This window comes from Triticum aestivum, chromosome 7D (genome assembly GCF_018294505.1).
Source record: "Triticum aestivum cultivar Chinese Spring chromosome 7D, IWGSC CS RefSeq v2.1, whole genome shotgun sequence".
NCBI lineage: Eukaryota > Viridiplantae > Streptophyta > Magnoliopsida > Poales > Poaceae > Triticum > Triticum aestivum.
This window is the reverse complement of record NC_057814.1, coordinates 55,899,163-55,925,748: the sequence shown is the minus strand read 5'-3', so window position 1 is coordinate 55,925,748 and position 26,586 is coordinate 55,899,163. Positions and strand designations below refer to the sequence as shown.

The 26,586-nt window shown below is 47.0% G+C and overlaps 3 protein-coding genes across 3 annotated transcripts; all 3 read right to left on the bottom strand.

Annotated features, from left to right (window-relative positions):
- Positions 1-5,395: 5,395 nt before the first annotated feature.
- Positions 5,396-6,975, bottom strand: LOC123169043 (peroxidase 2). Its single transcript, XM_044586896.1, has 2 exons — positions 6,679-6,975; positions 5,396-6,382 (listed from the first exon to the last, which is right to left on the bottom strand). The coding sequence occupies exons 1-2, from the start codon at positions 6,898-6,900 to the stop codon at positions 5,612-5,614; spliced, it is 993 nt and encodes a 330-aa protein (XP_044442831.1). The 5' UTR covers positions 6,901-6,975; the 3' UTR covers positions 5,396-5,611.
- A 2,296-nt stretch (positions 6,976-9,271) lies between these two features.
- Positions 9,272-21,692, bottom strand: LOC123170776 (peroxidase 2-like). Its single transcript, XM_044588540.1, has 2 exons — positions 21,582-21,692; positions 9,272-9,937 (listed from the first exon to the last, which is right to left on the bottom strand). Exons 1-2 carry the CDS (start codon positions 21,690-21,692, stop codon positions 9,272-9,274), a joined length of 777 nt encoding a protein of 258 aa, XP_044444475.1.
- A 678-nt stretch (positions 21,693-22,370) lies between these two features.
- On the bottom strand, positions 22,371-23,891 carry LOC123169540 (peroxidase 2). Its single transcript, XM_044587411.1, has 2 exons — positions 23,596-23,891; positions 22,371-23,315 (listed from the first exon to the last, which is right to left on the bottom strand). Exons 1-2 carry the CDS (start codon positions 23,815-23,817, stop codon positions 22,545-22,547), a joined length of 993 nt encoding a protein of 330 aa, XP_044443346.1. The 5' UTR covers positions 23,818-23,891; the 3' UTR covers positions 22,371-22,544.
- Between the last annotated feature and the right edge of the window lie 2,695 nt (positions 23,892-26,586).

Here is a 26,586-nt window from a genome sequence, read left to right as displayed (position 1 = left end):
ATTTTTTGAATTGGACATTTTTTTTACTGATTTTGCAAACTTTTGATTTTTTTCATATTTTATGAACTTTTTATTAAGTTAATGTACAACTGGTTAACCCATCAACCAGTCAACCAACGAGATTGCGGGGTTTCCAGCAGGGATTATTGTGCAGGGCCAATGAATGAGTGCCATGTCCTCGTGGGCCAACAGCTCTAATTAAGTTAGATTAATTTTGTTTCCTGCTGCTTTCCTAACCTGGCGCCTGAGCGAAGGAAATACGAGGATGGCTATTAGCATCGATCGGCCCTTGCTCGGCCGCCGGCGATGTTGCTGGGTCGTATACTCTCAGCCGAGGACTATATTGCGTCGTCATTTTTCGGTCTGGTGGATAGCCGCCGTCTTAATCTCCCGTTTTGGCGAGCCGGCGAGGTAAATTCTAAATGATGGATCTCTATCCCAACAAGCAAGCGGCAGTAGGAGCACGGTCATGGCCGTCTGTACGACAACCCTCCAGTAGCCGTATTGCCGGCCGCTCCCACTGAAGCATTGCCGGAGGGTGCAGGGCGGACACATCCTCGACGGGGATGGGTGTGAGCTCGAACGCGACGGGCACGGGCGGGGCTGAGCGACTCCAGCGAGTTCTTCTTGCACCTCTGCTTTTTTTGCCTTGTGATTGTTCGTTTGCTCTCGGACGGGGCCTAGGACGAAGGCAGCACGCGGGCGCTTCGGCCACCGGCCTGGGCGTCTCTCCGGGATGAAGCAATGCGGGAGCCTCCACCGCGGCGAGCGCCCACATCCACCACTGGAGGTAGGACAGCCCAGCAGCGTCGCGGGACATCGAATAAGAACCCATCGGCGCTAGCAACCATCCATTCTCGTGGGGAGGAAGGACCGAGGCAGCAGGAAACAAAATTAATCTAACTTAATTAGAGCTGCTGGCCCACAAGGACACATGGCACTCATTCATTGGCCCTGCACAATAATCCCTGCTGGGAACCCCGCAGGTGAGCCGAACCAACGAGATGCATGCGAGCGAGCAATGCGCCAGGAGATGCGAGTGACCGCAGCCTCGCGTTTGGTGGGCCGCCCACTACCCCACGGCTAAGCTGCGCTAAGAGCGTTGAACAGGGGCTCTCAAAGGGCGTATTTCCGATTCCGCGCCTTAAGTGTCAGTTACAGTGTAATTCACTAACCGGCACACAACCCTGGAACCGAGCGGACCTGCCCCATTTATGACTACCTGTAGTATATTTTATTTGGTGTTTTTTTTGCGACCCATTTTGTGTGTGTTTGTTTCGGTGTCTTTTTTTGGCTGGGTTTTGTTTGGTTTTTGTCTTTCCTTTCTAAAATTTTCATTTCATGAACTCTTTCTCTTTCCAAATTCGTTAACTTTTTCAAAAATTTGAACGCTTGTGAACTTTTTTCAAAATTTGTGATTTTTTAATTTAACGAACATTTTTCCTAATTTCGCAGACCATTTTTCAAATTGGTGAACATGTTTTTAAGCTCCATGAGCTTTTTCAAATTTTTGTCAACTTTTTTCATGAACTTTTCTCAAATTCGCAATTGTTTTAGAAAATTTGGTGAACTCTTTATGGATTTATGGTTTTTCATATTTTATCAACTTTTTAAAAAGTCAATGGACAACCGGTCTACCAGTCAACCAAGGCGATGCATGCGAGCGAGCGATGCGCCAGGAGATGCGAGTGAGCACAACCTCGCGTTTCCTGGGCCGCCCACTACCCTTCTCTTCGAGCGTCAGCGCGATTAAGTGGTGCTAAGGGCGCTGAACAGGAGCTCTGCCGACTAGCCGTATTAGGCCATAAATCTCTACTACTTAAAAAAAACGTAAGGTTCTCATTTCACCTTTCTTTCCACCACCCATCATCTAATCATCCGTGTATATAATAATCAATCACCTTAATTTACTTACCTTCTAAATCAATTCCACTTTAATTTACTTACCAATTTTCTAATCAAAATATAAGGTAATTCACAGTCAGAATTTGATGAACATTTATTTACAAGCGCATTATTATTGATAGGTAAATCACAAACTAACATATTAGAATATTTATATCCCGTTGCAACGCACGGGCATTGTTCTAATTCTTTCAAAATGTATGTGTACACGCGAGGAACAAAAACCAAACTGGCCAAATAATTCAGATGATGTGGACTAACACAGTGGCTTTATTTTATATCCGTATTCTGTTTTTCATATACGGGAAAGTTAATTGGCGAACACTGTTTTTCGGGACAAAAACCGAATGACCCATGCGCTGATTTGCTCGGCTTAGTTTTCTGGCAAAACACAGCGACAGGGGGAGTCGTACATACCTACAGGTTGTGGCGCCTACGCTTTTCCTCTCCTCAATAACCATCTGGGGCGATGCTGACGAGGTGGAATAAAACCCTCCAGCCTACTCTCCGTTGCGGTGGCGCTTTCTCTGGCGACGCCGTGGGGCTAGGGACGCGGGGTTCCACTGGGCTGGCGGTGCCAGTTGCGTGATGGTGGTGTACAGGAGTCTGCGGCATCTGGATCGGTGATTCCAGACCCGCTGGTTGCAGGCGACCGGTGACTGTGGTGATGTGGTCGGCGTGGTGGCTGGTGATGCTGCTCCTCATCGGCGAAGGTCGATGGCTGTGACGGATCCAAGGTGAGGGAAGCACGGGAAATTTCCCCCGCCGAGGCGCCGGAAGTTCCTGTCCACTAGGATGGGACCTATTTGCGGCTCACAAAGCCTTTGTGGCAATGGTGCCCCTGCCCTTGCTTCTTGGCCGGCAACTCTCCTTTGCTCCGGCGACGGCAGAGATTACGGCGGTTTGTTGAAGGTTGAGGATGAACAGGGACCCAAGGACTTTTATGCGATTTTGGTGTTTGTTTGGGTGCTCTCTGTGATATGGTGGGACAACTGTACTGGTTGTACCTGTCATTGTTTGCGTCTTTGTACTCGTATTTGTATGGATCTTGCATGTAGTTGAATGAAATACGAGCGCTTTTTTCAAAAAAAATAAAATATAACCATCCATCTGGGTGAGGCCTGAGTTGTGATTAGTTATAGGTTAGCTAAATTTTATACCGTAAAGACGCCGTTGAGGTGAGTAAATAAAGCGAAAAAAAGTAGTGTGTTACAAACGGATCAATCCTGCATTGCCCAACACGAGGGCTGATCCTATGTAGCCCAAGCCAAGTCGGTCAAAAGTTGCCGTAATGGAGTACACAACAACTACCAGGCCCGGCTCAAGGCCCGGCTCAAGGCAGAGGAAGAAGAGGACAGGAAGAGAGAAGCTCAGAAGGCTTTTGATCAAATGCACGGTTCAGCAAGCTGGGCGAGCTGCTGACAAAGACACAACACTATTCAGAATTTCTTCTTAATAAGATGGAGCAGATCACAGATGTATGTTGGATATGTCTCTCACTGTTTGGTTTCTTGATCAGTATAGTACTTCCTGTTAGTTATTTCTTCTTCTTTGTTGACATTGGTGCCGTTGCCTGTTGGTTAAACAGAAGTCCGTTGAAGTTCAAAATGAGGAGGAACCTGTGGAAGAGCAGAAGAAAGGGCGCGGTAGAAAGAGTTTAGATTTTCGTATATTGTGTTCCCTGCTTCGTAGATATGCTAGCATGCATGTGTTGCAGATTATGCAAATGTCTTGTTGTCATTTACTGTCGATGCACTGCAGTTCGTCTGTATTTATATGTTCAAAGATCTTCGCTTGAATAATTCTAGATAAGCCACTTGATCTGGACTTCCTCTTCTTCTACTACAGCGGCCACAACCTGCAGTTGCTGCTAGTTGAGACCGGTCAGGATGACGACTACGGGTTTAGCTCCACCAATCTCATTAAGGTAAGGTAGAAATTCCTCTGAACTCTTTAGTGAATTGTTACTGCCTGATTGTTGTAATGTGTCTTAATTAGATGATATCATGTAGGATTGGTTTATTCATGAATTGTTACCTGAGATGTTGAATGAGTTGATCATAGCAGTTAACTTGATTTGGCAAGATGATCCTAATTAAGTTAGTGGAATGCCAGAGTTTACATAAATTGTCTTACGAATTTAGCATCGGTTGTTTTGTTGGTAAATGAAATTTCTATATGTTTGTTTGTTACTGCATAGTATGTGATTATTTAGACAAGTAACTGATGTTAAGCATTTTAAACATGCTGCTGCACTTGTTACTCCGTACTGATTTATTTGACCTTTTTTAGGTTTGGATTATTGTTGTGGATTTTTTTGTATTTATCAGGATCATAAGAACAACATGATTTGTCCATTTGAACAAGCATGGAAGGAGAATAGGAGAAATGTTATACTTGTAGCTTCAGATTTTCTCTAAACTTTTGTTTGCCATCTTATTTAATCAAATGTTCAGTTGATAATACACATATATGTGTCTACATTCAGGCAGCATCGAGTTGGCTGCACATAGTTCCTTGGGAATGTTCACTCTGGTGAAACATGTTATCTCAAAGAGCAGTATGGAAATCCACCTGTCTTCATTACTGAGAATGGTAGGCCGCTGAAGATTATACTGTTGCCAGCCGATAAGATTTTTGCCCTTAAATAAATTCTGAGTGATAATTAACCACTTATATATGGCAGGCATGGAAGGTTGAAAAAATGTCCTGCAAGATGATAAGATGATGCATTGCCACAACGACTACATGCCCAGCCTCCTAGATGCTATAAGGTGATTTCATTTTTCTGAGCATATGCCAGAACTGAACCACCAACACTGAGCATCAGCAACGTGTACCACTGTAATCATGTAATCTTTGTTCTGGATGTAGAAGACCATGAACCCATAACGTGTACTACTTCATATTGTGCATTTGATTCTTTAATATACCATCTGTATAAATTCCTATGTATGGGTTACACTTCATATAATGCATTTCATTCGATGATATACTATCTGTATAAAGTTCCCAGATGACCTTCTTATGCGGCATTTCTTTGCCTAATTTACTTGCTGGTGATTGCATAAAGAAATTGTGAGACATTTAACCTGCTCATGAGCTAATTTCACATACAAAACGCAGTGGCCAAACCATGTGCATAGCCAGACTGGGAGCGCACACCCCGCCTCAGGTGGCGCCACCAGGTGGCGCCCCAGCCTCTAGTGGAGTACACAACAACTACCCTTGTCGCCCCGTGGCATAAACTTTGCTAAGTACGGCCTGTCAATGCTAGGAACTCCGCGTAGTCCGTATAAGCCGAGTTTAATTTGATTGTCGAGTTCCCTTTACCTGGCTCTCGACAACGGCATGCATCTGCCGAGTCGGGCACGTTGCCAAGAAACGTGCTCGCTTATGTGTTTTTTGTCGAGCTTCTGTGATTTGACTCTCGGCAATGACCAACTTTCCAGTAGTGTCATGTTCGAAGATGCAAAATGTTGCAGCAAAAGTGTAACTTTATTTTCCCAAATGGAAGAACATTGGCTTGCAGCGCATTTACACATGTAGACGAACAATTCAGTTGACGAGAATTGAACCAAGGAATATCAAAAGATAAGACAACAATGATGGATGCTAAAACAACCAAACTTTACAGCGGTAACTCACTTGCAAGATGAAAGCAAACAATGGAGATGGAGTGATCCTTCACCGCACATGCATGCACTTAGTAGTAGTTGATTGCGCGGCAGTTCTTCCTGATCTGTCCCTGGTCGCCGGTCTTGACCTCGATGCCGGCCATCTTCACCATGGCCTTCTCGAACCTGTCCTCCCACCACCCGGGCATGTTGGCGTTGTCCATCACCATCCTCGCAGTCTCCTCCGACGTCAGGAGCGCCGCGTCGGAGGTGAAGAGCACCGTGCGCGACAGCACGTTGTTGTAGTACTGCTTGTCCAGGTCGTTCGGGGTCACCACGTCCTGCATCACCGTCGGGTCGTTGCCACCCGGGGCGGCGTCCGCGGAGCACTGGTCACGCAGGAACGCGGCGAGGCCGCCGTCGATGTCGGAGGTGACGTTGAGGCGGTCGGGCACGAAGGCGGAGCAGTGGGAGCGCCCGATGGTGTGCGCGCCGGAGAGGATGACTAGGTCCTCCACATCGAGGCCCTTGACAACGAAGCTGTCCACGAGGTCGCTGAGGTTGGACGTGGGTGGGACGAGGAACTTGACCGGCTCGGAGGCGTTGGAGAAGGTGCCGTCGCGGCGGCCGGACGGCACCTCAAAGTCCACCTTGCCCCCGCTGAGGATGCAAGACGCGTCACGGGCTGAGAAAGCGACGATGTCGGCGCAGGAGACGATGCCCGGGCAGGCCGCCTCGAGGGCGTCCTTGATGGCGTCGATCAGCTCGAAGCCACGTAGGGAGGGATTGTTGGGCGCGCTGAGCTTCTCCGGCGTCGGGCTGAACGGGGTCGGGTCTAGGAGGACCGAAGCGTCACACCCCTAGGTGACCACCGACGATTTGACAAAATCAATCAACTATAAATGTATACATGCATGTTTTCATTGTAATTGTTAAGAAAATCTTTAGCTGGTAGTTACTCGGTTGGCTCATGAATAGGGGATTAGTAGGCTAATCAGCAAGTTAATTGGCCATTAAATCAATTAATCATTGATTTATCAGTTTATCGGCTACTCGGTGACTTTGCGAGTAAGGATTAATCAACCAATTAACTGGTTAATCGAATAAATTCTTGAACAAGCTAGGCAATTTATTTCTTACAGTGAGTAGTACGTACCTCGACGAAGCAGTCGTGGAAGAGCATGCGGATCATGGCAGCGCCATTGCCGGGATTCTGGGAGATGGCCTCCATCATGACGCCCTTGACGACCGCCTCCGCCTGGGGGCACCTGTCGTGGTAGAACCCGATCTGCAGAGGGCTGGCCTGGCACCCCACGGCGAGCAGCAGCAAGGCACACGCCACCAGAACGTGCAGCTTCTCAGCACCAGCAGCCGCCATTGTTTCAAGCTAGCTAGCTCGAGTGCCTGACTAAGATTTGAAGATGAGAAGTGGGAGATGATTGATCGGTGGGTCGGGAATGCCTGCTAGCTGCTGTATATAGTTTGAGCATGATGCTGCTTATATAGGTGGGCATTCGAAGCATATGTTGTCAACTAGCCATGCGCTTCGTTGGAACGTTACTAGCTACGCGTACACCGGCCGTTAGTTGCCACCAATCGTCGACGTTCAGTTCGCAGTGGAATTAATCAGAGGGCGTCGGTAATGAATCATATGATACACAAATAGCGAGCATTAGTTCCTTAACCCCGAGTTTTTAGAAGATGAGAGCTCTTACTAACCCTGATGGTTACATGGGGTTGACTTGACTGGGGCTAGCTATTTAGTACTAATGTAGTAGCTAGACCAAGCAGCTGATTGATGTGGTCACCAGTGGCAGATGGGGACGCATGTTTTCCTGGTTGTTGAGAGGTCAGGTAAGTTAAGAACGTTTCTTAACTAGGAGTATACTTCTAAGGACGTTTTCATGCCAAAAAAAAAAAGTTAAGAACGTTTCCTTTTGACCTTTGTCGGTGCGCGCGCGCTTCGTGTCTCAAATCCGTTAGGGCTTCTACTTAGAGATGAAAATATACACACTAGTGAACACATAATGCTTCCACTCAATCTTAATTAGTGGCGCGTCACTTTAATCCATGTCACCGGTAACTTACGCCACCATGAATACGTTATGTGTAATGTATCTGTATTTTCACACCTCACAAGTGTGTGGGACTAAGTGTTCTAACCAGTATATGTTAGTAGTGCTGTGTGGTCTATGTGGCATGCCACTCGTGCTGTACTAGTGCCGGCGTGGCATCTTAACCAGCACACCACTGGCATTTTGCGCAAACACGCGGGGTGTCCATCATTCATTAATAGGTAGAATGAAATAACATACAGGGTTCCAGGGCCAGCATACACACAAAGCGCTAATCAAGGGAGACAGGTGCACCGGGAGTGGGTTGCTCAGCCCAACATAGGGGACCTACGACAGTAATTTATGTACTCCTTTGCCATTGGCATCGGCCCAGAACCGTGCTTCGTCTTGGACCTGGGAGAATACACACGCGGCTTAGGGTTGGTCACCCTCAAGGAGCCACGTCTTCTTAGGTTTATATGTATATGCCTTGACGTCATCCGATCCACTCCAAACGTCCAACACGAGTATCATCCAACCATTTGGTTATACTTGCAATCGTCTGATTCCGTAAACCAAACGATTGTCTTTTCTCATTCACATTCTCTTGGGCTTTCTGTCATGTCTCTTTTGCTGCCCCGTCCCCTCAGTTCACATAATTCCTTATTTATTATTCTGTTGTTTATGCCATGCTACCATCCAGATTAACTATAGATTTGATTATTGCATGAGGTTGGCTCCTTTTGGCATTTTCGTGTCCTATTCACTCAATGTGCCCAATTCGTATTTACGGCGCTCATAGCCCTCAACAGCCGCCCGAGGGAACGGCCGGTCCACAACATACAGAGATACAATAAAACAATAGTGTGTATGATTTACCCCTCGTCATTTATCTTTGTATGTTGTTGACTACAAAACAAATCAAACAGTGTGATTGTTTTTTTTGGGTCCAAATCGGTTTTTGTAGATTATAAAATAGAAAACCGAGTCATTTGCATTATTTTGGTTGCAAGATTCGGTCACATTTTCCAATATATTATAGAAAAACCCAACCCAAAGCAATTAAAAGTCATGCTTTCTTTAGTTTTCTTTTCCATTCGTTAAATTTGACGGTAAGACCTTTTGTGATTATTTTAATATTAATACTCAATTTGACATTGCATACTAGATGGACACCATGTCACTAATTCATGGCTAGAGACTACAATTTGACTGGCGGCGCGTATATCAGTATATGAAGCTTATATGTACTCATAATAGGACATGCTATAAACTATGAAATTATATCTCTGTGCTCTTTGTTTGTGCATACTCTTATATATTATTTCATGAGGAACCATTCATGATTATTAATAAAAAATTGTTTACTATTTAGTTTATACTTTATACTTAAATTTCCGCAGCAAAGCGTGGGGATTTGTCTAGTTCATTCATGAAATCGTGGCAGGGGTTCACATGTCAATCATGTCATGTTCAAAGCATCCAAGATCTCTGTTCAAAACATGCATGTTGCATGCATCACTTTATTATCCCAAAAACAAAGGACATTGGCTGACAGCGCAGTTACATGATGTACACGAACAATTCCGTTGGCGAGAATCGAACAAAGGAATAGCAGAAGTAAAGACGACAGTATTTACATAACGCGCAGTGAAAGAATCGCCATGCATGCACGTAGAAGTAGACGTACATGCACTAATTAATTGCGCGGCAGTTCTTCCTGATCTGTCCCTGGTCGCCGGTCTTGACCTCGATGCCGGCCATCTTCACCATGTCCTTCTCGAACCTGTCCTCCCACCACCCGGGGATATTGGCGTTGTCCACCACCATCCTCGCCGTCTCCTCCGACGTCAGGAGCACCGCGTCGGAGGTGAAGAGCACCGTGTGCGACAGCACGTTGTTGTAGTACTGCCTGTCCAGGTCGTTTGGGGTCACCACGTCCTGCATCACCGTCGGGTCGTTGCCGCCCGAAGCGGCGTCGGCGGGACACTGGCCACACAGGAACGTGGCGAGGCCACCGTCGATGTCAGAGGAGACATTGAGGCGGTCGGGCACGAAGGCGGAGCAGTGGGAGCGACCGATGGTGTGTGCACCGGAGAGGATGACCAGGTCCTCCGCATCGAGGCCCTTGACGACGAAGCTGTCCACGAGGTCGCTGAGGTTGGACGTGGGCGGGACTAGGAACTTGAGCGGCTCGGAGGCGTTGGAGAAGGTGCCATCGCGGCGGCTGGAAGGCACCTCGAAGTCCACCTTGCCCCCACTAAGGATGCAGGATGCGTCGCGGGCCGAGAAAGCGATGATGTCGGCGCAGGAGACGACGCCCGGGCAGGCCGCCTCGAGGGCGTCCTTGATGGCGTCGGGCTGAACGGGGTCGGGTCTAGGAGGACCGAAGCGTCACAACCCTAGGTGACACTAGTAGGAAAAGGGGCTTTTACCCCGGTTCATAAGGGCCTTTAGTCCCGGTTCTGGAACCGGGACTAAAGGGTCGTTACTAATGCCCTAGCCCTTTAGTCCCGGTTCTTACACGAACCGGGACTAAAGGCCGTCCACGTGGCCGGTGCGGGGAGCCCAGGCAGGAGGGCCTTTGGTCCCGGTTGGTGCCACCAACCGGGACCAATAGGCATCCACGCGTCAGCCCTTAGCAGGAGCTGAGGTTTTTGTTTTTTTAAAAAGGGGGTGGTTTAGGGGTTTTGGGGGGGTTAATTTAAGTGTTTCATATATTGTGTTAGCTAGCTAATTAATAGAGAGAAGTGTCCTCTCTTATCTCCGTGCTTGGTCGACGCTACGTACTATATACGTATGGAGAGGAGTAGACACGCTAGCTAGTAATCAAATGAAGGAAACAGAAGATCGTCATGAACATATGCAGACAGAGAGAAGTGATATCGACCACCTCTCCTTCTCCGAGATATTGATCGAACAACAAGTTCTCGTATATCTATCCGACACTACCGCCTACATATATACAATAATTATCTCTTACAATACAATCTCCTAATTATATTGTAGGAACACAGGGTCCACATAGTATTCTCCGTTTTCAGCGATCACGTGGTCAAGGAAGAATGCCGCCAATTCCTCTTGAATTCCTCGCATACGATCTTCTGCTAGGAGTTGATCCCGCTTCCGAAAAATCTAATTTGAAGAAGGGGTCAATACATATATATATGAATAAATGAAACTCAACACAAATGATGGTAATAAAATAAAATTGTGAATATTATTGCTTACGCACTTCATATTGTTCTTCAGTGTAGCCCCGCTCACAGGTATGGTAGCGGATGGACTCGCAAACGTAGTATCCACAGTAATTATTCCCGGGTTGCTGCCACAACCACTTTACAAGAAATAGAGGTCAATCAAACTGATAAGCAAGCATGCTAAATGGTATTGATCAAACTAGCTCTTGAATCACTAGAAGATGCGCGGAACATGCTACTATAGTACTTACTTTCGGGTGTCTAAATTGCAGCTGGTTCGGCAGTCCCGGGGATTTTGAGGTGAATTTTCTCCAAACCCTGCCAGACAAAGAAAACAATTACTTGATATCAGGAAATGAACAAAGTTGCTGATATGGTGGATAATGATCGATTTAACTTACTTCTGGAGCATTTGAGTCATGTTCGGATAGTCCTGGGGATCTTTTCGTCTCGAGTCTAAGACGGTTACTACTCCCGGCTCAAGCTTAATCTCTAGGAGAATATAGTGAAAGCTGCGCATGCATGCATAAGTCATCAATTACATTACCATAACCTGGACTAATAAGGGAAACCGAATATGCAGAAGACAATAACACTCACTTGAAGTTGTAAGGAAAGAGTATTATATCTTTGTTTTGATTTAATACCAACGATTGTAGCAAGTTGGCCTCGGCTTCTTTGGGATGTTTTTCAACCGTATATGCATCTATGAGATTTGTGTTGATGAACCCAATATCACCGATTTGTCTTTTCTTCAATTCGGCGATCTTCAATCTGCATAATATAGTGAGGATAAGTATAAATACATGCAATGAAAGAGCTGACCTATATAGAGAGACTTAATGACAGAAGCAGTACTACTTACAAACAGTAGCAAGTGATCGTTGTTTTATCGAGGGACTTTAGATTGTAAAACTGGAAGAAATCCTCAAATGGAACATTCAGCAGTTCAATTCCAACGAGGTCATGCTCCGGTTTAACTCTCAGCGTCAAAGTACTCATCCCATCAGACTCTCTGCAGGTTTTCATGTACCAATCATGTAGTCTTCGCATCATCGTGCTTAGAGATCTGACATCTTTGACGAGAGGCTTTCCGTAATGGTATTTGTGGTTGTCCACCTCCATGATTTCATAATGTACATCGTCGGGCAGGTAATCTCCAAGATTGCTATAACCGGGCACCATACCCGGATCATTAGCGACGATGTCTTTTGACACCTTGAGCGGGGGGCACGATTGGTTCGCTTGTTCGCCGAGCTGGGCAATTTTTTCCCAGCTCGTCGTTCTTTCATCCTTTTATCACTGACAGTACTTCCCGACCGCTCCGCTTCGGCATATGCCTTTCCAAGAACGCGCTCATAGTTGCCTCTTGGCGGAGACTTTGGCGGTTTTGTCAGGGCAGCCAGAGTGCGCTTTGTTTTCACCGGATCTACCTTCTCCTCCGGAGGTGGATGTTTCTTTGCTTTGACCCCTTCAAAGAAGTTCTTCACTTCGGCTCGCACGATCTTCACGTTCTCCTCCTCGGTCCTCTCATATGGTAACTTCTCTGGAGTCTTCAGAGAAGGACCGAATCTGTATTGCCTCCCGCCTCTGGCAGCTGTACTGCTAGACGCCGGCAGAGCAGACGGAGCGGCTGCGGCTGTCTTCTTTCCTTGCTTACGAGGCGGAGGAGAAGGACTACGACGCGCCGGAGCAGCCTGCTTCTTCACCCTGTTCTTCCAGACCATCATTGTCGTTAAGATACGACAAGATATCACCTCCGGCTAAGATTATGTCCCCCAACACATCTTCTGCTTGCTCATCTCGTCCGTGCTCCATTGTTTCTGCAAATATTACAACATGGCAATTATTACACAAACATGACAGCAGGTGGATATATTAGTGCAAACGTAGACCTAGCTTATTCCGGGTTTGGGGTGGCCTAGGCAACGCTTCAAGGGTAGGGGCGCGGCGGGAGGGGGTAGGAGACCGACATCGTTTTTTTTCTAGGGTTTGGGTGTCCTCGAGAGTTTTGGTCGAGCGAGAGGGCCGGGGGGTGCTCCCGTGGTATAAGTTATCACGGTCGAGAGGGGGTATACATATCGACCGTCCATCATGTCGAAGTTATCTGGGAGGGAGTTATATATATCGACAACGACGACATACATACACGGGAAAATAATGTTATCGGGGAGGGGGTATATCGACCCCCCCCACGTGTTGAAGTTATCGGGAGGGAGTTTTATATCGACAACGAAGACATACATACACGGGAAAATAATGTTATCGAGGAGGGGGTATATCGACCCCCCCTCGTGTTGAAGTTATCCCCCCTCGTGTTGAAGTTATCGGGAGGGGGTAATATCGACAACGACAACATACATACACGGGAAAATAATGTTATCGGGGAGGGGGTATATCGACCCCCCCACGTGTTGAAGTTATCAGGAGGGGGTTATATCGACAACGATGACATATATACACGGGAAAATAATGTTATCGGGGAGGGGGTATATCGACCCCCTCGTGTTGAAGTTATCCCCCCTCGTGTTGAAGTTATCGGGAGGGGTATATATCGACGACGACAGACCCGATAAAACATAAGAAAACGAAGAAGAAATAAAAAGAGGAGAGAAGAAGAAAGGAATAGAGGAGAGGATTGAAGAAAAAAAGAAGAAGAAAAAGAAGAAAAAAAAAGAGGAGAAGAAGAAGAAAGGAATAGAGGAGAAGAAGAAAAAATAGAAAATATTCTATTTTTTCTTCTTCTCCTCTATTCCTTTCTTCTTCTCCTCTTCTTTTTCTTCTTTTTCCTCTTCTTATTTACATCTCCTCTTCTTCCTCTCCTCCTCTTCTTTCTTTCCTCTTCTTATTTTCTTCTTTCCTATCCTTCTTTTTCTTCTTCTTCCCTTCCTAGCTAGATATATAAAACTTTTCTAAAATTGTAACTTTTGCATATATAAAAACTTTTCCATGTGGATCATCATTTCTCATATATATCGAATAAATATCCATTGTCATATATAAAAACTTTCTATATATGAACAAAAAACTTTCTATGAACAAAAAAACATTTTTGACATATATATTCATACATTTTGAACATCTACATACATACAAATTTTTTTTGTTCACATATACATTATAGCTACATACACATATACATCACATATGAACAAAAAAATTAAACTAATAAAAATAAAAAAACAGAGCCGGGGCGGCGGCTCTCACAGCGGGGGCGGCTAGGACGATGGCGACGGCGGGGGCGGCGAGGGCGCCGGCGAGCACGCGCGGGCCGGGCAGGGGGGCTCGGGGCGCCGAGGCGGCGCGCGCGAGCAGGGGAGCACGAGGCGGGGCGGGGCGTGGGGGCAGGGCGACGGCGACGAGCACCGGGCGGCGACCCGTCGAGGCAAGGGCGCGGGGCGACGGCGATGAGGAGCGGGCGGCGACGGCGAGCACGGGTAGCCTGGCGGCGTCGGGGGCAACTGGCAAGGTATGTCGAAAATTTCCTAAGTGTGGACTTATATAGCAAAGCCTTTAGTCCCGGTTCGTGGCACCAACCGGGACTAAAGGTGGGCATTAGTCCCGGTTGGTGCCACCAACCGGGACCAAAGGCCTTGCGCTGCCCGCGGCCAAAAGTTTAGTCCCACCTCGCTAGTTGAGAGGGGCTCGGAGTGGTTTATAAGCTCCACTACGGCTGCCCTCTCGAGCTCCTCTCAAATGCAGGCTTACGGGCCTAATGTCACACTGTGCTGTCTGTTGGCCTATTGGGCCTTCTGCGGGCCTGAATCCTGGCCCAGGTTGGGTTTCTAGTCGTATTCAGGCCGTGGTGGCCCAATAGGTGGCAGTTTTTTAAATTTTTTGCATTATTTATTTTCTTTTGTTTTTTGCTTTATTTTTTAATTCTTTTTGCTTTTAGGTCAGCAAAATTATAAACTGTCTGTTAGTGCCATTAGTTTTAGAAAACATATAAACTTTCTATTAGTGCCATTAGTTCTTTATGAAAATTCTTTTTGCTGTATTTAATTTTTTTATTTTCTTTTTTGCTATATTTATTTTGTTTTATTTCTACTTACAACAAAAAACTTATTTATTTTATTTTATTTTGTTTCTAATTACTTATTTATTTTACTTTATGATAATTCTTTCTGCTATTAAAGTTTCTATCAAAAAAAGTTCTTTATGAAAATTCTTTTTGCTTTTAATGATTAAAAATAAAAAAGAGGCGCAATGCGCGTTGATTTGCTTCAAGCCTTTCGGAATAGTGTAGACTGCACTGCACATAGCTCGATGCAGTCTACCTTATTCCTCAAGGCTTGAAGCTAAGCAACGTGAGCATTGCGCCTCTTCTTCATCGTCTCTGCACTCAGGGCTTATAAACCGCTCTTAGTGCCTCTCAGCTAGCGAGGTGGGACTAAAAAACTGCTTAGCTAGTAAGAAGCTCTAGTACCGGTTCGTGCCACGAACAGGTACTAAAGGTGCTCGTGGGGCCACAGCCTCATTAGTACCGGTTCGTGGCACCAACAGGGACCAAAGGGTGGAATTGGTCCCGGTTCGTGCCACCAACCGGGACCAATGGCCTTGCACAGCTGCGTGGTGGTGAGTTTAGTCCCACCTCGCTAGCTAAGAGAGAGCCGCACCTGTTTATAAGGTGCGGTGCGCCTGAGCTGTCGAGCTCCTCTCTAAAGCAGGCTTACGGGCCTAACCTCTCTGCACTCAGGGCTTATAAAGCATTTCAAATGAACTCTGAAAAGGTTGAAAGTTGGCATGGTATCATCATTTCATCCACATAGCATGTGCAAGAAAGTTGAGAGGGTTACGGCAAAAACTAGATGCACTTCTTGTACAAAACGGACAATGGTATCATACTCGTCTATTACAAAGTTGGCATGCTATCATCATAATAGTTGCGGGAGAAAGTCTTCACTTTTTCTTCGCTTGTGTCATTTGCTTATTGCGCCGTAACCATGGATAATCTTCATCGTTTATCAGGATGCTTGGGTCAGCCTTGACTTTGAAGGGAGGAATTTCATGAAACTTTTCATAATCTTCAGACATGTCTGTCTTGCCCTCCACTCCCACAATGTCCCTTTTTCCTGAAAGAACTATGTGCCGCTTTGGCTCATCGTATGATGTATTCGCTTCCTTATCTTTTCTTTTCCTCGGTCTGGTAGACATGTCCTTCACATAGATAACCTGTGCCACATCATTGGCTAGGACGAACGGTTCGTCAGTGTACCCAAGATTGTTCAGATCCACTGTTGTCATTCCGTACTGTGGGTCTACTTGTACCCTGCCTCCTGACAGATTGACCCATTTGCACTTAAACAAAGGGACCTTAAAATCATGTCTGTAGTCAAGTTCCCATATGTCCATTATGTAACCATAATATGTGTCCTTTCCCCGCTCTCGGTTGCTGCATCAAAGCGGACACCGCTGTTTTGGTTGGTGCTCTTTTGATCTTGGGCGATCGTGTAAAATGTATTCCCATTTATCTCGTATCCTTTGTAAGTCAATACAGTCGAAGATGGTCCCCTAGACAACGAGTACAACTCATCACAAACAGTGGTGTCACCTCTGAGACGTGTTTCCAACCAACTGCTGAAAGTCCTGATATGTTCACATGTAATCCAGTCGTCACACTGCTCCGGGTGTTTGGAGCGCAGACTGTTCTTGTGTTCATCGACATACCGGGTCACCAAGGTAGAGTTCTGTAGAACTGTGTAGTGTGCTTCAGACCAAGAATATCCGTCCCTGCATATTATTGAGTTCCCCCCTCCAAGCGTGCCTTTTCCAGTCAGTCTCCCCTCATACCGCAATTTAGGGAGACCTATCTTCTTAAGGCCAGGAATGAAGTCAACACAAAACCCAATGACATCCTCTGTTTGATGGCCCATGGAGATGCTTCCTTCTGGCCTAGCGTGGTTACAGACATATTTCTTTAGGACTCCCATGAACCTCTCAAAGGGGAACATATTGTCTAGAAATACGGGCCCCAGAATGACAATCTCGTCGACTAGATGAACTAGGATGTGGGTCATGATATTGAAGAAGGATGGTGGGAACACCAGCTCGAAACTGACAAGACATTGCACCACATCACTCCTTAGCCTTGGTATGGTTTCTGGATCGATCACCTTCTGAGAGATTGCATTGAGGAATGCACATAGCTTCACAATGGCTAATCGGACGTTTTCCGGTAGAAGCCCCCTCAATGCAACCGGAAGCAGTTGCGTCATAATCACGTGGCAGTCATGAGACTTTAGGTTCTGGAACTTTTTCTCTGGCATATTTATTATTCCCTTTATATTCGACGAGAAGCCAGTCGGGACCTTCATACTGAGCAGGCATTCAAAGAAGATTTCTTTCTCTTCTTTCGTAAGAGCGTAGCTGGCAGGACCTTCATACTGCTTCGGAGGCATGCCATCTTTTTCGTGCAAACGTTGCAGGTCCTCCCGTGCCTCAGGTGTATCTTTTGTCTTCCCATACATGCCCAAGAAGCCTAGCAGGTTCACGCAAAGGTTCTTCGTCACGTGCATCACGTCGATTGAAGAGCGGACCTCTAGCTCTTTCCAGTAGGGTAGGTCCCAAAATATAGATTTCTTCTTCCACATGGGTGCGTGTCCCTCAACGTCATTCGAAACAGCTAGTCCGCCGGGACCCTTTCCAAAGATTACGTGTAAATCATTGACCATAGCAAGTACGTGATCACCGGTACGCATGGCGGGCTTCTTCCGGTGATCTGCCTCGCCTTTGAAATGCTTGCCTTTCTTTCGACATTGATGGTTGGTCGGAAGAAATCGACGATGGCCCAGGTACACATTCTTCCTGCTTTTGTCCAGGTATATACTTTCAGTGTCATCTAAACAGTGCGTGCATGCGTGGTATCCCTTGTTTGTCTGTCCTAAAAGGTTACTGAGAGCGGGCCGATCGTTGATGGTTACAAACAGCAACGCGTGCAGGTTAAATTCCTCCTGTTTGTGCTCATCCCACGTACGTACACCGTTTCCATTCCACAGCTGTAAAAGTTCTTCAACTAATGGCCTTAGGTACACATCAATGTCGTTGCCGGGTTGCTTAGGGCCTTGGATGAGAACTGGCATCATAATGAACTTCCGCTTCATGCACATCCAAGGAGGAAGGTTATACATACATAGAGTCACGGGCCAGGTGCTGTGATTGCTGCTCTGCTCCCCGAAAGGATTAATGCCATCTGCGCTTAAACCAAACCATACGTTCCTTGGGTCAGCTGCAAACTCAGCCCAGTACTTTCTCTCGATTTTTCTCCACTGCGACCCGTCAGCGGGTGCTCTCAACTTCTCGTCTTTCTTACGGTCCTCACTGTGCCATCGCATCAACTTGGCATGCTCTTCGTTTATGAACAGACGTTTCAACCGTGGTATTATAGGAGCATACCACATCACCTTCGCAGGAACCCTCTTCCTGGGGGGCTCGCCGTCAACATCAACAGGGTCATCTCGTCTGATCTTATACCGCAATGCACCGCATACCGGGCATGCGTTCAGATCCTTGTACGCACCGCGGTAGAGGATGCAGTCATTAGGGCATGCATGTATCTTCTGCACCTCCAATCCTAGAGGGCATACGACCTTCTTTGCTGCGTATGTACTGTCGGGCAATTCGTTATCCTTTGGAAGCTTCTTCTTCAATATTTTCAATAGCTTCTCAAATCCTTTGTCAGGCACATCATTCTTGAAGGAAATATGCCCTAGAGGCAATAATAAAGTATTATTTATTTCCTTATATCATGATAAATGTTTATTATTCATGCTAGAATTGTATTAACCGGAAACATAATACATGTGTGAATACATAGACAAACAGAGTGTTACTAGTATGCCTCTACTTGACTAGCTCGTTAATCAAAGATGGTTATGTTTCCTAGCCATAGACATGAGTTGTCATTTGATTAACGAGATCACCTCATTAGGAGAATGACGTGATTGACTTGACCCATTCCGTTAGCTTAGCACCCGATCGTTTAGTATGTTGCTATTGCTTTCTTCATGACTTATACATGTTCCTATGATTATGAGATTATGCAACTCCCGTTTACCGGAGGAACACTTTGTGTGCTACCAAACGTCACAACGTAAATGGGTGATTATAAAGGTGCTCTACAGGTGTCTCCAAAGGTACTTGTTGGGTTGGCGTATTTCGAGATTAGGATTTGTCACTCCGATTGTCGGAGAGGTATCTCTGGGCCCACTCGGTAATGCACATCACTATAAGCCTTGCAAGCATTGTGACTAATAAGTTAGTTGCGGGATGATGTGTTACGGAACGAGTAAAGAGACTTGCCGGTAACGAGATTGAACTAGGTATCGAGATACCGACGATCGAATCTCGGGCAAGTAACATACTGATGACAAAGAGAACAACGTATGTTGTTATGCGGTCTGACCGATAAAGATCTTCGTAGAATATGTGAGAGCCAATATGGGCATCCAGGTCCCGCTATTGGTTATTGACCGGAGACGTGTCTCGGTCATGTCTACATAGTTCTCGAACCCGTAGGGTCCGCACGCTTAAAGTTACGATGACAATTTTATTACGAGTTTATGTATGTTGATGTACCGAAGGAGTTCGGAGTCCCGGATGAGATCGGGGACATGACGAGGAGTCTCGAAATGGTCGAGACGTAAAGATCGATATATTGGACGACTATATTCGGACTTCGGAAAGGTTCCGAGTGATTCGGGTATTTTTCGGAGTACCGGAGAGTTACGGGAATACGTATTGGGCCTTATTGGGCCATACGGGAAAGAAGAAAAAGGGCCTCAAGGGTGGCCGCACCCCTCCCCTTGGTCTGGTCCGAATTGGACTAGGGAAGGGGGGCGCCCCCCTTCCTTCCTTCTCTTTTTCCCTTCCTCTTTTCCTATTCCATATGGGAGGTGGAATCCTACTAGGACTAGGGAGTCCTAGGACTCCACACTTGGTGCGCCCCCTCCTAGGGCCGGCCTCCTCCTCCCTTGCTCCTTTATATACGGGGGCAGGGGGCACCCCAGAGACACAACAATTGATCCTTGAGATCTCTTAGCCGTGTGCGGTGCCCACCTCCATCATATTACACCTCGATAATACCGTTGCGGAGCTTAGGCGAAGCCCTGCCCCGGTGGAACATCATCATCGTCACCACGCCGTCGTGCTGACGAAACTCTCCCTCAACACTCGGCTGGATTGGAGTTCGAGGGACATCATCGAGCTGAACGTGTGTAGAACTCGGAGGTGCCGTGCGTTCGGTACTTGATCGGTCGGATCGTGAAGACGTACGACTACATCAACCGCGTTGTGATAACGCTTCCGCTGTCGGTCTACGAGGGTACGTGGACAACACTCTCCCCTCTCGTTGCTATGCATCACCATGATCTTGCGTGTGCGTAGGATTTTTTTTGAAATTACTACGTTCCCCAACAATTCTCTGCCTTCCACTGCAGCAATTCCAGTACGGTACCGAGCTTTGTGTTGCCATCTTCGCAATTGGGGTACAACCCTTTTTTGTGATCCTCTAACATGCGATCGAACTTCAGCTTCTCCTTTTGACTTTCGCATTGCGTCCTTGCATCGACAATGACCCGGCGGAGATCATCATCATCGGGCACTGGTTCCTCTTCATCTTCAGCAGCTTCCCCCTTGCAGCATCATTGGGCACATCGTCTGGTTCCTCTTGATCTTCAGCAGCTTCCCCCGTTGCAGCATCACCGTATTCAGGGGGCACATAGTTGTCATCGTCCTCTTCTTCTTCGCCGTCTTCCATCATAACCCCCATTTCTCCGTGCCTCGTCCAAACATTATAGTGTGGCATGAAACCCTTGTAAAGCAGGTGGGCATGAAGGATTTTCCGGTCAGAGTAAGACTTCGTATTCCCACATGTAGGGCATGGACAACACATAAAACCATTCTGCTTGTTTGCCTCAGCCACTTCGAGAAAATCATGCACGCCCTTAATGTACTCGGAGGTGTGTCTGTCACCGTACATCCATTGCCGATTCATCTGCGTGCATTATATATAATTAAGTGTGTCAAAAACCATTACAGAACATCATGAATAGATAATTAAGTGACCAAATTAATAAAAGTTCATCATCACATTAGAACCAAAGTACATACATAGTTCTCATCTAACAACATATATATAGCTCTCCAGAGCATCTAATTAATTAAACCATACATTGAAACTATGTAAAACATTTCAATGCGAAAACAAATGCGATCATAATCGCAACCAAGGTAACAATTGATCCAACGGCATAATGATACCAAGCCTCGGTATGAATGGCATATTTTCTAATCTTTCTAATCTTCAGGCGCATTGCATCCATCTTGATCTTGTGATCATCGACGACATCCGCAACATGCAACTCCAATATCATCTTCTCCTCCTCAATTTTTTATATTTTTTCCTTCAAGTAATTGTTTTCTTCTTCAACTAAATTTAACCTCTCGACAATAGGGTCGGTTAGAATTTCCGGTTCAACCACCTCCTAGATAAATAAAATCTATGTCACGCTGGTCGGTATATTTGTCATAAACAATAAATGAATCAAATAGTTATAAAAAGATAATATATACCACATCCGAATCATAGACAGGACGAGGGCCGACGGGGGCGGATACCAAAACCATCGCACTATGTAATAAAAAAGAATAAAATAGTAAGAAAATTAGACAAGTATCTATCTAAAGTAAGAATTTTTTTCTTTCAAAAAGAAGATAAGAACAAGAGGCTCACCACGGTGTTGCCGGCGACGAAATCGGCTCGGGCGGTCGTTGGCTCCTTTTGGCATTTCCATGTGTTGCTCACTCACTGTGCCCAAGTAGTATTTAGGGCGCTCATGGCCCTCAACAGCGGCCCGAGGGAACGGCCGGTCGGCGATTGTCCTCACCTTTCTCTGGTCCACAACATACACAGATGCCATAATACAATAGTGTGTATGATTTATTCCTCGCCATTCAACTTTGTATGTTGTTGACTACAAAAAAAAAAACACTGCGATTGGATTTTTCGTTTGGTCCAGATCGGTTTTGAAGATTATAAGATAGAAAACCAAGTCGTTTGCACTATTTTGGTTGTAAGACTCGGTCACATTATTCCAAGGTTTATGTATCCTCTATTATAGAAAAACCCAACCCAAAACAATTTAAAGTTATGCTTTCTGGAGTTTTCTTTCCCATTCGTTAAATTTGACGGTAAGATACTTTATGGTTATTTTAATGTTGATACTCGGTTTGACTTTGCATACTAGGTGGACACTATGTCACTAATTCATGGCTAGAGACTACAATTTGACCGGCGGCGCATATATCAGTATATGAAGCTTATGTACTCATAATAGGACATGCTAAAAACTATGAAATTATATCTCTGTGCTCTTTGTTTGTGCATACTCATATATATTATTTCATGAGGAACCATTCATGATTATTAATAAAAAAATTGTTTACTATTTAGTTTATATTTTATACTTAAATTTCCGCAGCAAAGCGTGGGGATTTGTCTAGTTGATTCATGAAATCGTCGGAGGGGTTCACATGTCAATCATGTCATGTTCAAAGCGTCCAAGATCTCTGTTCAAAACATGCATGTTGCATGCATCACTTTATTATCCCAAATACAAAGGACATTGGCTGACAGCGCAGTTACATGATGTACACGAACAATTCCGTTGTCGAGAATCGAACAAAGGAATAACAAAAGAAAGGACAACAATGTTTGCATAACGCGCAATGAAAGAATTGCCATGCATGAACGTAGACAAACATTCATGCACTTAGTAGTAGTTGATGGCCCGGCAGTTCTTCCTGATCTGTCCCTGGTCGCCGGTCTTCACCTCGATGCCGGCCATCTTCACCATGGCCTTCTCGAACCTGTCCTCCCACCATCCGGGGATGTGGGCATTGTCCACCACCATCCTCACCGTCCCCTCTGACGTCAGGAGCGCCGCATCGGAGGTGAAGAGCACCGTGTGCGACAGCACGTTGTTGTAGTACTGCCTGTCCAGGTCGTTCGGGGTCACTACGTCCTGCATCACCGTGGGGTCATTGCCGCCCGGGGTGGCGTCAGCAGGGCACTGGCCACGCAGGAATGCGGCGAGGCCACTGTCGATGTCGGAGGAGACGTTGAGGCGGTCGGGGACGAAGGCGGAGCAGTGGGAGCGCCCGATGGTGTGTGCGCCAGAGAGGATGACCAGGTCCTCCGCGTCGAGGCCCTTGACAACGAAGCTGTCCACGAGGTCGCTGAGGTTAGACGTGGGTGGGACGAGAAACTTGACCGGCTCGGAGGCATTGGAGAAGGTGCCATCGCGGCGGCCGGACGGCACCTCGAAATCCACCTTGCCCCCGCTCAGGATGCAGGACGCGTCGCGGGCCGAGAAAGCGATGATGTCGGCGCAGGAGACGACGCCCGGGCAGGCCGCCTCGAGGGCGTCCTTGATGGCATCAATCAGCTCGAAGCCGCGCAGGGAGGGATTGTTGGGCGCGCTGAGCTTCTCCGGCGTCGGGCTGAACAGGGTCGGGTCCAGGAGGACCGAAGCATCACAACCCTAGGTGACCACCGACGATTCGGCAAAATCAATCAACTATAAAAGTATGCATGTTTGCATTGTATTGTTGAGGCAATCATTAACGGGTAGCTGCTTGGTTGCCTGGTGAGTTGTGGATTAGTAGGCTAATTAATTGGCAAGTAAATCAGCCATTTAATCAATTAATTAACCGATTTACTAGTTTATCGGCTACTCGATAATCTTACGAGTAGGGACTAATTGGCAAGTTAACTAGTTAATCGGAGGAATTCTTGAATTTCTTGCAGTGAGTAGTACGTACCTCGACAAAGCAGTCGTGGAAGAGCATGCGGATCATGGCGGCACCATTGCCAGGGTTTTGGGAGATGGCCTCCATCATGACGCCCTTGACGATTGCCTCCGCTTGGGGGCACCTGTCATGGTAGAACCCGATCTGCAGAGGGATGGCCTGGCACCCCACGGCGAGGAGCAGCAAAGCACACGCCACCAGAAGGTACAGCTTCTCAGCACCAGCAGCAGCCATTGTTTCAAGCTAGCTTGAGTTCTTGACTAAGACAAAAGAGAGAGAAGAGGGAGGTGATCGATCAGTGCCCGGAGAATGCCTGCTGCTATAGTTCCAGCAGGAAGCTGCTTATATAGGTGAGCATTCGAAGACCTAGCCAGCCTTATTGGCAATGATTTTTTCCGATCTTTCTTGCTTCGTTGGAACGTTATTACACCGGCCGGTAGTTGCCACCGCTCGTCGTTCAATTGGCTCACCCAGCTCCTGACAACCCAGTGGCATCGAAACACAATCTCACAGGGCGTCGGTGATGATATGATACACAAATAAGGAGTAACAAACAGTAGTTCACTGACCCTGATTTCTTCAGAAAATGAGCTCACTAACCCTGATGGTTACATTCGGCCTGTTGACTTGGCTGATGTACATATGTATGAACCGGTCATGTGTAAGCTAGACCTGGACTGGAGCTAGCCAGTATTTTGTAGTTATAGTACCTAGATCAGGCAGCTGATTGAGGGGGACGCATGTTTTTCCGGCCGTTGAGACGTCAATCAAGTTAAATTATGAACGTTTCGTTCGTCCGTGTATGTGCTTCGTGTTTGAAATCTATGGCCCATTTGGCCACTCGGCCTGAAGCATCTCGGCTTTCAACGATCTCGGCAAGTGGAGCAGTGCAGACCACAGTGATTGGGTGCTCTTGAAAGTATGGCTTCAGCTTTTTGGCGCCGAAATGCACGCCGTAGCACATCTTCTGATAATGGGGGTAGTTCTGTTTTGAGGCGGACAACACTTTACTCAGGTAATACACCGGCCTCTGGACTAGTAGTGCTTTGCCTTCTTCCTTGCGCTCCACAACTATGACTGTGCTGACCACTCGGCTGGTGGCGGCGATGTAGAGAAGCATGGGCTCCTTAGCAGTCGGAGCCGCCAGGACAGGCGGAGTGGTCAACATTTTCTTGAGCTGGAGAAAAGCTTCGTCCGCCTTGTCGTTCCACTAAAAAAAGTGGTCTTCTTCATGAGCTGGTACAGGGGAAGAGCCTTCTCGCCCAGCCGACTGATGAAACGGCTGATGGATGCCAAGCAGCCGGTGAATTTTTGCACGTCCAGCAGTCGGGTGGGCACCTCCATCCCCTCGATGGTCTTGATCTTCACATGATTGCACTTTATGCCGCGCTCTGAGACCAGGAAGCCAAGAAGCTGGCCGGCTGGTACTCCAAAGACACATTTCTCCGGGTTGAGCTTGATTTGAAATCGGCGCAAGTTTTCAAAGGTTTCCTTGAGGTCTTCTAGCAGCGTGCCACGCTTCTCCGTCTTGACCACAACGTCGTCCATATAGACATGGGCGTTTCTGCCGAGTTGCTTGAGGAGACACTTCTGCATGCAACGCTGAAACGTGGCGCCGGCATTCCTCAAGCCGAACGTCATGGTCAGGTAACAGAAGGCTCCGAATGGTGTGATGAAGGCGGTCTTCAGCCTGTCGGCCGGGTTTAGCTTGATCTGATGATACCCCGAGTATGCATCCAAAAAACTCAGCAGCTCGCATCCGGCTGTGGAGTCTATCACTTGATCTATTCTTGGCAAAGCAAACGGATCCTTGGGGCAAGCTTTGTTGAGGCTGATATAATCAATACACATGCGCCATTGCTTATTTTTCTTTAGCACAAGGACTGGGTTGGCCAACCATTCCGGGAAGAACACTTCCATGATGAAGCCGGCTGCTAGAAGCCGGGCTATCTCTTCTCCAACAACTCTTCTCTTCTCTTCTGACAGGCGGCGCAAGGGCTTCCTGACTGACTTGGCATCAGGTCGGACATGTAGCTTGCTCTCGGCGAAATCCTTCGGAACACCCGGCATGTCCTTGGGAGACCATGCAAAGATGTCCCGATTCTCACGGAGGAAATCGACGAGCTCGCTTTCCTATTTACTGTCAAGGTTTGCACCTATGACAGCATGCCTCTCCGGGTGCTCCGGGTCCAAGGGTATCTTCTTTGTTTCCTTTGCCGGCTTGAACGAGCCCTCAGCTTCTGACTCCTTGGGGTTTGGCAACATTTCCGGCTGCTTGCCTGCCATTGCCACAACCCGGTCAAGGAGCCGTTTCTCTGCTGCAATCACTAGGGACTCGGCTAGCCGGCTGCTGTCTGCCGCACAGGCGGACGACTTCTTGTAGTCTCCGACTATGGTTAGGATTCCCTTGGTACTCGGCATCTTCATCTTGAGGTAAGCATAGTGGGGGACCGCCATGAACTTGGCCAAAGCAGGCCGGCCAAGTAGCGCATGATAGGGGCTTTCTAGGTCCACCACCTCAAACCAGACTGGCTCTCGGCGGAAATGATCTTTGTCTCCGAAGAGGACGTCTATCTGGGTCTTGCCGATTGGTGAGCAGGAAAGGCCTGAAACTATGCCGTGGAATACAACCCGACTGGGCTGAAGCTGTCTCTGTTTGATGCCCAACTTCTCCATAGTGTCTCGGTACAGGATGTTGATGCTGCTGCCGCCATCTATCAGGACTCGGGAGAAGCGAGCAGCCCGCCTCTCTATTGCGAAGGTGGCATCTAAGACCAAGGCATAAGAACCAGGAGAGGGCATCACCTCCGGGTGGTCAGCTCTGCTCCAGCTGATGGGTTTTTCGGACCAATGCATGAACTCGGGGGTCTCTGATGCTACTGCATTTACTTCTTGTTGCCGCTGCCGTCTGCTGTGCTTATCGTCGGCCACACTGGTGAACACGACATAAGCTCCATGCTCTTCAGGATATTCATCTTGTATTGCACTGACTGGCCGGGCCGC

Coding starts and splice junctions, on each gene's coding strand:
- LOC123169540 (XM_044587411.1), bottom strand. CDS start 23,817: ATGGCTGCTGCTGGTGCTGAGAAGCTGTACCTTCTGGTGGCGTGTGCT. Junction 23,316..23,595: donor TCCACGACTGCTTTGTCGAG/GTACGTACTACT, acceptor GTGGTCACCTAG/GGTTGTGATGCTTCGGTCCT.
- LOC123170776 (XM_044588540.1), bottom strand. CDS start 21,692: ATGGCATCTGTGTATGTTGTGGACCAGAGAAAGGTGAGGACAATCGCC. Junction 9,938..21,581: donor CTAAATACTACTTGGGCACA/GTGAGTGAGCAA, acceptor GACCCCGTTCAG/CCCGACGCCATCAAGGACGC.
- LOC123169043 (XM_044586896.1), bottom strand. CDS start 6,900: ATGGCGGCTGCTGGTGCTGAGAAGCTGCACGTTCTGGTGGCGTGTGCC. Junction 6,383..6,678: donor TCCACGACTGCTTCGTCGAG/GTACGTACTACT, acceptor GTGGTCACCTAG/GGGTGTGACGCTTCGGTCCT.